Raw genomic sequence first — 11,436 nt, 5'->3', positions numbered from 1 at the left:
AAGTTGGGACTAAAAAAAGTCCCGGGACTTCTGAAACAACAGGGGCAAATATTGCAAGGGATTCATCTATGACACAATGGAGTGGTTGGGGATAATAAAAGCTTTCGATGTTATCTAAAAGGGTGGGCTTAGCTTTTACAACGGCTTTCTCAAACCTAATTTTTCATTCATATCGTGTAGCTTCTCATTCATACTCTTTTTCAACGGCTTTTTGATCAAATATTGTTTGACACCACAAAAAAAACAAAAACTGAGTTTTGGGTAGACGAAACTTTCTACTATCCAATCATCCAAAACATTCTACTATCAAATTCCACTAGATCGAAGGAGCCCTAAGAGCATCTCTAGCACACCTCGTATAATGCCCCAACCCGTAAAATAACTGTCAAAATACGGGTCGGGGCGAAAAATGCTATCAGTGTAGACCCCGCAAACGCGTCCCGGCCGTAATTTGTTTTGCGGGGCGCGGCAAAAGTTTGCCCTCAACCTTCAGATTCACGGGGTAGGAGGCCGACCCGAGCTCGCCCCTTATCCGCAACGAGATTAGGCGCGAGGGAACTTTTTGCGCCGTTCCCCACACTCCCCTTCCTCGGCAGTCGTTGCCCCGCCCACCACATGCTTCGGACCTTCTTCCCCGCCATTCTTCGCCGCCATGGAAGCCTTTCAACCGGCGGATCTCGTCACCGTGGAGGTCACGCACGCGTAATACCATCCGGCGGATCTCATCGCCGGCCATGTCGCCCCCGCTCTCGCTGTCACCCACGCGCCAGCCCGCAAGCGGCAAGGCAACGTTGTCATGCAAGACGACATTCCGACTGGCCCAACCGGAAGGGAAGGCGCGCAGGATGCCGCCGCCGCTGCACGATCTGGCCGACCGCCGGCGGGGAAGATGAACAAGGTTTCAGGTGTGAAGCGGAAGAAGGTTCCTACGAAGAAACCTTCGGCCACTCCATACGCCCCGGCGAGACGTTCCCCAACGATGCCTTCCTGCGGCGATGTTTCCACCGCAGGCAAGGTGTTCGACGAAAGGGCCGGAAGGTATGCATCTTCTCTCACTTATTTTTTCTTCGATTATTCGCCCATCGTGATGTGCTTTCACTCGATGTAGCCGTGGTTCGAACAATGCCGCTGCCGAGTTCGTGCACTTGTTGGCCACCAACGCAGTCGACATCGATCAAGCCCCGATCAATGGTTTCTATTACAATGAATTAGAGGGTGGCGTTGATGACCACGATGCTGAAGACGAGGTGAAGGAGATAGATGAGGGGACGTATCAGCACTCGCAAGGAAAAAAGCGTGAGATCAAAGAACTACACGGTCTTGAAAGATCAAATGTTGATCAAGGCTTGGAGTTTGGTGTCTATGGATCCTTGCACGGGTGTGTCTATGGATCGGTGTCAGAGTAGGGACAAGTGCAGGTGATGGATTCGGGGGAGTCGATCGATTCGGGGGTGGCGGTGAACTCGATGGTGCAGACTGAAGAACGACGAGGATGCATGAAGTCCTTATGTGTTTTGTGTTTCAAACTATGCTCTCATTTCGCTCGCGAACTATGCTTTATTGTTTTAATTCGAACTCATTTGCCGGAATCGTTGTTAAATTCCAATTATGTTTTGTTGCGTGATTTTTCGGTTTACGGGTCGCCGCAGTGGCGCCCGCATTGAAGACCCCGTATTGAAGACCCGTATAACAGCATCTTCTACGAATATGCTTTTATACTGGTTCGTTTTGAGAAATCTGCATCTGTCTACATCAACGCCGACCCGTAAAACCCGTTTTTCACAATCCGTAAACGGCTTTTGCGGGTCGATATTATACGGAGTCTGATAGAGAGATGATCTAACATGTAAAAGAAACATAGCACCATGACAGGTAGGACATAATGTTCGCCTAGACCAGGTGAGCTCATTGGCGGCACGATAGGCCGCGTATGCCCAACGAAAATTCCGGGCTAGCGAGGAGAAAAACGCACTTGATTGTTGTGCTGACAGCTAATACTGAAGGAGGGACTCTTGCGCGCGAAGCCGCCAACGTTTCTCTGCTCCTTCGACTTTGAAGAAAAGAGATAATTGCCGTGTCAAAATGGACACGACCACAGCTAAACAAGGACTAATTTGACTAATCTGGATTTGATAACAAGCTACGGCAAGTGCTAACGATCTCGATTGGCTACGTACCCCTCTTCTTATTAATACAAGAGCATTTACAAGTTTTTTCGAAGGAGGAATCACTGCAGTATTTTGGTTCGCTTCGAAAGTTAAGTTATGATCCAACAGGCGAAGAAATTGAAAAATAACGCTTCTCAAAACAGTTAGCAATGATCAGGCGCCGTGTGCCTGGTGCTGACATCAGGATTATTGAGCTCGAGAAAGCCGGGGGCTGCCACAGGAAAGCGAAACCGCGGCAGCAAGAATCTTCGGGTACACCACACCATGATCTATGCACCCATGCCAGATGCAAACCACCATGATTGCGAAGGTCAAAGCAGGCCCCAGATCGGAAGTAGTAGTAGTACAACATATGTACTATTCCAATGCTAACAGCATATACAGTACTAAACTAATAAAGCACTTGGAATCTTCCATGAAGAAATTGCCCAGCTGATGCCTGTGTGCATGACCGTTGACTAGACCGGGTAAGACGGCAGATAACATTATCAGCTGGTACACATCGGATGAACAGTTCAACATACAAGATAATACTTGGTTAACAGATTCTCTGGAAGAGTCTAGACAGCTCGTAACATCATGAGAAAATGCCGGCGGCGACTAGTCCCTCCTCCCTCATCTTCGTTTTTGCCTTTCTAGAACTAAAATCTGTGACTAGTCAGAATAAACTGCGAGAAACTGATTTTTCTTGGGGTCAGGAGAGTGGATAGTGATTAGATGCTAATCCGCATAAAGAATAAGAAAACACATATACTTATGAAGCTTTGGAGTAAATGTGGGCTTTTCCGGCAGGTTGCAGAAAGGAAAGCCACACTCCAGAATCCCAGATCACTCAAAGCCAACTTCACATCAAAAGTAAGGCACCAACGCTTTTTAACTCACAAGCCTTTTTTCTTTTGAAAAGGAGGTTAAACCCCGGCATATGCATCCATCGATGCATGCAACCACCTTTATTAATTATTCTACAAAGGTCTCACAAGAATATACATCAATCCACTCAAAGCCATCACTCACACCTACAAACTTGATAATGTGGAGTGCTCTCACTCCACATATCTAAAACCGGTGTTGTCGTCAATCCACCCACCTAACGTATCAGGAACAACAGCCGGTGCAGCACACCTAAAACGCACACCTCATGCACACATTTTAGAAGCCGCCATCATCATCGGACCACTGACCCATCTTCAGGAAAGAGATCCGCATCATCCTTGCCGGTCCAAACATCCGTCGACGCCACCACAACGCCCAACGGCGCCACCGCCCTGCGCTCATTTGTCCAGATGCGAAAACTCAGGGGGATCTGTCGTGTGTAGCACCTGCCAACCAGGCATGACTCAGCGTAGTATCTGTCGGCGAGGCATGACTTGACAGCTCCACCGAAATTCCATGCAAGACGAAGCCGCTCCACCTCCTGCCTCAGTCTGCCAGCGCTACTCCACAAACGATGCTCCCAAGAGAGAAACGAGACCGCAGTACCGTCATCGTCCGATCTGAAAGACCAGATCCTAGGGTTTCTCCCAAAGCAGTGCCCACCACCAGCAACCGTCCAGGACCCACACAGTGCCCACCACCACTTAGCCCACAAAGCGACGCCTTCAGGAAGGTCACAGCGTCAAGGACGCCGTCGTCGCCCCACCGGAGTTAGGGTTTTCACTCGAGAGGCAATGAGGGGGGAGCAGAGGAGCAGATGTAGACCGACGTCTCCAAGAAGAAAAATGGCGCCCTTGAGCGTCGTCGTCGGCACGGCCGGCCTGGGCCAACCAAGGGGTTTTCCCCAATCCGAATCTCCTCCACCAGCTTCACCCGCAGCCAGTGCCCCGGCAACCTCGCCGGCACCGTCAAGAACCCGCAGGAGAGAGGCCCACAGATCAGGGCCGGAGGAAGTGACCAGATCTGGCGCCGCCGGCCGCCACAACAGCCACGCGACGCCAGCCTCATGCGGCGGCGAGGGAGGTGCCCCCGAGCCGCCGCCGCGCAGATCCGCAACCTCCAGCGCCGGATCCCGCGCCCCGATTCGTCGCATGCAACCGCCAGAGAGCCCCGCGTGAAGCCGCCGCACAACGAGCCCGCGAGCATGGTGTTCTCGCCCACGCCTCCGCGCATGCTGTCACCACTCGTGTGTGCCGCCGCGCCACCGGCCCCTCAGGAGCGCGACGCCCCAACCCCGCCAGATCGGCCCGCGCCAACCCCGGGCCGAGCAAAGGGGGGAGAAGCTTCCCGCCGCCACCAGGGCTTTGCCTAGCGGTGCTAGCCGACGGCGGCGAGGGAGGGAGACGGGAAGGAGGGGGAGAGAGGCCGGCGGCTAGGGTTGCCCCGCTCGGTTGCCCGCAGGGGCGACGGGAAAAACTCTTTGGGCAGTAAAGTAGTATGCAGTAGTAAAACTCACAAGCTAACAACAACTAAAGACAATATCATAATATATTGATCAATATTTATTACCTGCTACAAGCACCTGCAGGGTGATTGTTCGGAGTACAAGTTACATCAAATGTTAGTAGTATTGGACCAAAAATAATAATATCATAATATATTAATCAACATTTTGCACTTGCTACATCAGAAATCATCAGAAGTAAAGCTCCAACGCTTTTTAGCTCACAAGCTAACAATAACCAGAGATAATACCATAATATATTAATCAATATTCAGTGTACCTACTACAAGCACCAGCAGGGTGATTGTTCAGAGCAAAATTAGACTGGCACAATAAGAACCCAGTTTTTGCAAGCACTTGCACAAACCTGGAGCGGGGGCAGCGACAGGAGTTCTTTCTGAGCAAATTTAGCCGTCTGAAGTCTAGGCAGTTAAACAAAGTGTTTGGCACCCCTGCCTGGGTCTGTTCTGTTGTGCAGGAGACCTGATCTGATCCTTTTACTTAGCACATCACAAATTGTTGAACAGCAAAAGAAACAAATGACTATCAACATTACTTGTACAGATAATTTGAGCAGTTGGATGTATGTAACATGGTGCATATGAACTAGATGAACAAATTACTAGGTTTGTTTGATTTGATTGAGCTTAGCATCAATATTACTGATAATACTGTACAATTTCTGCATCAATCAAACAGAGGGCCAATCCCATGCATATCAAAACCAGACCTATCGGAAAACCCGATAGACATTAAGTTGCACCACAAAGAGGGCAAAATTACAAGGAGGAACGAATCACAGCTGATGCAGTATCTTGTATACCCGGGTATGGTACAAAGGAAAAGCCAACATGGAAATGCAGAGTATAGGTCCTACGCATGCATTCTCCTCATACATGTTGCCTTCCATCCAACGCTAGCTACTCATCTCCTCTGTATCAGCAAGCACAAACTCTGTGTACAGGTTCTTCAATGCTATCACAACCGTCATAATAAGGGGGCCCAGTATTGCACCCTGAGAAAAACACCAAATGGTCAGCTCAAAGTGAGTAATGAAACGATCAATCCTCAGATGCACAATACAACAGAATTATGGTACAGTGGCATGTTCTCAGAGTAGCAGGATTATTCTTTGTGAATTAATGGACAAGCAGATGGTGTCAAAGTACGCACACATGCTCTGTTAGCAAACTATAAGAACATTTACAGTATAATACAGCTAAAGGTGCACAATAACTTGTGGAGCAGAAGGATAAGTGGAGTTACATGAACACAGAGTGCAACGGTATAACTAGCAGGAGCAGAAAAATATTTTTGTAGCGTGTATTGACTCGACTAGCCTGATTAGTGCATAAGTTTCTCTACGCTTAATAACGTGGCAAGCAGAGGCATACAGAAAATACTTGTAGCCTACAGTAAAAGCTCTTTTAGTTGCATCTCACAAAAAGACCTAGATTCTAATACCTTCTGACTTATTTATGAAAATACCATATAGGCAAAATCATGCAACTGAACTACAGGAAGTTCATTACCATGGCATATGCAAGTTTAAACTGCGAAATGCAGCTAATAATAACATAACCAAAGATAAGCCTAGAATAATATCCATACCTCGAGAGCATTGGGAAATAACGTCATGCCACCAATTATGCTTAGGCCAGTCAGATACCCATTGTACCCAGGTATATCCTCCTGAATGACTGTGGTTCCATAATCCATGATCACAAGGTGTATCACTGTTACCATAACCGCGAGTACATATCTCCCTTCCGTCAGCAGCTGCGCTGCGGCAAATATCGAGGACAGCCATGCTGGTAGTATTGGGAAAAGTGCACTGATGATTGTAAACACAGTTGCTGTGTACACAAAATGCACCTTGAAGAACTTGAGCAACAGCCATGTCAGGCATCCTTGGAATATAGCAATCTTGGCAGTGGCTAACAAGACACTGCTAATGGCATGGTCTATGACCTCGACGCACCGCTCCTTCACTTGTTTGGACACTGGCAATAGGTCAATGACCTGCTCTGTTGCACCACCACCCTCAACGGTGATGAGGTAGTACAGCACCCACATAAAGACCATCAGCTGTGACACAAAATTGAGCACCTCTGCTGCACCGGAGAGAATGCGGAGAGCAATGGATAGCATCAAACTGGCGCTACCACCGAGCACAGAGGTGCCGCTAGACAGCAGACTCTTTGCAATCTCTGTGCCCTGCAAAGCCAGGTCCTTGGCCTTGACCACTAGATCCTCCCTTGTGATTAACAGCTCCCTGAAGAATGAGTCCAGCTCCTTGTAGATCTCCAGCCACTCCCTCTTCTTCACACGCAGCGTAATGGCCTGCAGCTTTAGCGAGTAGGGGTGCGGTCCAGAGGTGATGAGCTCCTTGCTCTTGGCACCAGATGGGACTGATTGGGTGATCAAGAAGTGCTTGAATCCACTAGTGAAATCAGTAAGGTTGTATTGTACAGCCAATTGGTCTACCTGCTCCCAGACGGTTTCGACGAGCTTCCCCGAGTACTGCTCCACCAAGCCCGGGATGTCATTGTCGTCAAGCAACTTCTTGAGGCCAATCTTTTCAGAGTAGTTGCCATTTTCGACATGGGACTTGAGGGACATGACGGCGTCCTTGCCCTCGAGTCCGATCTTGTAGGAAAAGAAGACGCTGCCTCCTAGGAAGCCAGCAATCATGCCAAGCATGAGGCCGACGGCGACGAGGGTCCTGAGGTGGCGGAGGATGCCGCCGGTGAGGAGGAGTCCGCGGGATGAGGGTGTTCGACCGGAGATGCGGGAGGAGGCGGCACGGGGGATGAAAGAGGAGGGCTTGGGAGAGGCGGCGTAGAAGGCGAGGGAGACGGCGAGGAGGACGAGAGCGGCGGTGGTGCCGAGGCGCTCGAGCAGGAGAAGGAAGAAGAAGGATGAGACGAGCCAGCGCAGCAGGCGCGGGAAGGACGGCGACGGCGGCAGCGGGCGGCGCAGCAGCGCGGCGCGCGCGTCGGCGAGGGTGGCTGCGCAGGAGCGCAGCGCGGCGAGCGGGAGCGCGAGCACGGTGGCGCTGAACCCGCCGCGGAGCGGCGGCTCCCAGAAGGCGACGAGCGCGTGCTGCGTCTCGCGGAGCGGAACGGAGCAGAGCAGCGCCCACTGCAGCGGGCGGAGGAAGTCGGCGAGCAGCAGGTAGAGGCCGTAGAGCACGAGCAGCGCCGTGGCGAGCCCCGCGTGCGCCATGGCGATGTAGAGCGCCAGGCGCGCGTCCGGCTCGAGGGACAGCCCCTCGGCCTCGGCCGTCGGTGGCGCCGCCTTCTTCCCCGGCGGCGTGGGCGCGGGCTTGGGCGGGTCCTCCGCCTGCTTGGGGCGGCGGACGGAGGCGGAGCGGAACATCTCGGACCAGGGGATGGTGGCCTTGCAGGCCGCGGCCTGGTCGCCGCCGCTGGGCACGAGCGCCATGCGGTGGACGGAATGCGGCGGCGGCGGCGGTGGGGCGTGGGAAACCCTGGCCGCCTCGCCCGCTCCGGTCCGCCCCGCCCCGCGCCGGAGAGGTGGTGGAAATGGAATCGGGGACGGGGAGGGAGGAATGGATTTGGTGGATGATTAGCGCGGGTGGGGTAACCATAATTGACGATTAATTACTGGGGATTAATGTGTGTCTGTCGCCTTTAGGAAGGGGATGGGTGGATTTACCGGTTGCTAACTGGAGGGGACCCGCGATGTGTAACCACACGTGGCCGCCCGACAGTGAAACGTTGGTTGGTCCGACAGCTGTGTCATGCCTGCTCTTTATTGAGCTGGAAAACAAAGAAACAAGTGCTCCTATTGTGGTACTTCAAAAAAAGTTATTTCTGTCCTTTTTAAACTTCAATTCAAGTTGATGAACGGACGGGATTTTTTATGGTAATGATGTGTTAAAATGCGCCGGCCTGGTTGGGTGGACGCTGGTGTCCGTCTGATCGCAGATGCAAACGGACGAAAATTGTGTGTGTTTGGGTTCATGCGTTGAGGTTGTCCTAACAAAATTTGACGCATCTAACTAGAAGCGATTACATTTTTTTTCATGCAAGCTGGGCTGTATCGATTATACTTTGATAGTTAATTTTATGATTTCTTTTTGGGTGTTTAGCAAATCCATCGATATAAGAAATAGATTCCTTCGTAAGCGAGTCGAGAAAGCATGAACGGTGACTAAAGACCATTCAACGATGACAGAGTTACGATAAAGATGTTATACTGTAATTCATCCGAAGACCATTCATCGAACTATAGATAAGACACGCCATGTCATAGAACACACCATGCCGACCCTGGATAGCCGAGAGGACATAGCGCACACGCAACACCGACCAATGATTGAAAAATAGTGTCACATGAGAAAGTTGTTGCATGTTCACGAGCATGCGTTGGTGACAATAAAGATGCAGCAAGGGAGCAACACAAGGTCGCATCGGTGGGGGGAAGTGGTGTGGTGAGGAACAACGAAAACACGACGAGATTATGGTAGTATGGTCGCATACATCATTGTCACCATCCAGACACGGGTACACACATACTCCTTCATATTTACGAACGACACAACACATCTAAATTCAGCTCCTCGTGTTAGGCATCAACATGGGACGCAACATGATATTGATGTGGGGAAAATTGGTCGACATCGTTGTGTCAACCACATGTAATCCAGCCAATATGAGTATGACATCTCAATTTCGACCAACACGTGGGGCTCAATGACACGAAAGATACATCCATGCCGCTTAATCATCCTCCGACGCACTCCACAAGCTCATAGGGGCATTCTTCTCTGACTCTGGCCGCCACGCCCTCGTCTCGATCAACACGTGTGGTGAGTGCTAGCTTAATTTCTCCCGGACTCGTGTTCCCGTTTACACTTCGCAAATAAAAGAGAACCACATTTCGCTCGGAATTGGACTTGCTTGCTCCCTTGGGAAATCTTGGTACTTACCTACTTGCAGACCTTAGGATAGAAGATGCATATTACCTGAAAGCTAGTCGCTCTGCTGGCACGCTATTAAAGCACTTAGGATTGACTTCTCCTCCATTAACTTTATAGTTCCCCACAATGGCTCCACCTCCATGTCAATCTATGATGCTCTCGGTAGATAACGACGGTTGATCGGATGGAGGCCAAGCGTGATGCTTGGTAGCATGTCCATTGAACGAAAGAGCACTGACGCGTGCTTGAGAGGGTGCAGGGCACCGATGCATGATTACTGAAGGCGAGCATGCCCCAAGAGCTGGATCTTTGCCGACGCACGACGGAATTGACTTCAACACCCCGCTAGCACGGCAACACGAAAGCATATGCAACACCAAGCCAACAAAGACCCAGTGTGACTCAGTCAAAGCAACACTACTCACCAACTAAATTAGAAAAAAAAAGATGTTTCTCACCGGCTCATGAACGAGTCAACCAAAAAAACTCAAATTTTTCACGGCTCTCCATTCATGTGGAGCTCCGTATTTGTATTTGTAAGGATATCAATGATAACTAATATTTCATATGCTCCACCTGTTCCACATTATAACACGTGGTGATTTTTTAAAAGATCAAACTTTTCAATCCTAACTAGATTTATGAAGAAAAATATCAATATGATACAAAACCACTATTATAGAGAATAATATCAATACACATACTAATAGCCCAAATAAATACAATATTTTATTTACCTTGTATATAATGGTAATTATTTGGTACTATAGATGTATATAATTTTCTCTACAAATTTGTTCAAACTATACAAAACCCGACTGAAAGGACGTGGGGGTAAATAGGCGCTTTAAAATAATTACGGTTTAGGCTTGAATAAATGCGGAATAAAACTAACGTTTAATTTGTCAAACACAAAACCTAAAACAACTAGGCTCAGCTATGTGCACCAACAACTTATGCTAAGCAAGATAAACAACTAAGTGGTAGCAAGACATATAACAAGAAACAATATGGCTATCACAAAGTAAAGTGCATAAGTAAAGGGCTTGGGTAAGAGATAACCGAGGCACACGGAGACGACAATTTATCTCAAAGTTCACACCCTTGCGGATGCTAATCTCCATTTGGAGCGGCGTGGAGACACAATGCTCCCCAAGATGCCACTAAGGCCACCCTAATCTCCTCGTGCCCTGGCACAATACAAGATGTCGTGATTCCACTAAGGAACCCTTGAGGGCGGTCACCGAACCCGTACAAACAAGGTTGGGGCAATCTCCACAACTTTATTGGAGGCTCCCAACAACACCACAAAGCTTCACCACAATGGCATATGGCTTCTAGGTGACCACAAATGCCCCCGGTAATCTCCACAACTTAAGTGGAGACCCCTCGCTTTCCCGAAGCTTTACATCACAATGATTGAGCGCTGAGGCACCACCAAGCTTCTAGGATGATAAAACATCCACGAAGAACAATCTCTAGGGATACCAAGTTCCCAAGGTAATAAAATTCTCAACTTCTCACTTCCACGTATCACCATGGAGAACTCAAACCGATGCAACTAATGCAATGGCAAGAACACACGAAGTGGTCAAGTCCCTCACACTCAAATCCCTCCACAACAACAAAAACTATGGAGAAATATGAGAGGAAGAACAAGGAGCTCACAAAGAACTCCAAGATCAAGATCCAAGGGGTTCCCCTCACATAGAGGAGAAAGTGATTGGTGGAGATGTGGATCTATATCTCCTCTCTCTTTTCCCTCAAGAACTAGCAAGAATCATTGGAGGGACTGAGAGTTAGCAAGCTCTAAGAAGGTCAACAATGGGGGAAGAACACGAGCTCAACGGAAGGATTAAGTCCAATGGGGAAGAAGACCCCCTTTATATAGTGGGGGAAAGAATCCAACCGTTACCCCCACTCACAGCCCGAGCAGAGCGGTA

The 11,436-nt window shown here is 49.5% G+C and overlaps 1 protein-coding gene across 1 annotated transcript; it reads right to left on the bottom strand.

The window, feature by feature from the left end:
- Positions 1 to 5,232: 5,232 nt before the first annotated feature.
- On the bottom strand, positions 5,233 to 8,102 carry LOC123408670. The gene is made up of 2 exons (XM_045101727.1): positions 6,157 to 8,102; positions 5,233 to 5,560 (listed from the first exon to the last, which is right to left on the bottom strand). Exons 1-2 carry the CDS (start codon positions 7,990 to 7,992, stop codon positions 5,462 to 5,464), a joined length of 1,935 nt encoding a protein of 644 aa, XP_044957662.1. The 5' UTR covers positions 7,993 to 8,102; the 3' UTR covers positions 5,233 to 5,461.
- Between the last annotated feature and the right edge of the window lie 3,334 nt (positions 8,103 to 11,436).

The sequence above is a fragment of the Hordeum vulgare genome, chromosome 7H, assembly GCF_904849725.1.
Source record: "Hordeum vulgare subsp. vulgare chromosome 7H, MorexV3_pseudomolecules_assembly, whole genome shotgun sequence".
Lineage (NCBI taxonomy): Eukaryota > Viridiplantae > Streptophyta > Magnoliopsida > Poales > Poaceae > Hordeum > Hordeum vulgare.
Note: the sequence above shows the minus strand (reverse complement) of the source record. Positions and strands in the feature narration are given on the sequence as shown.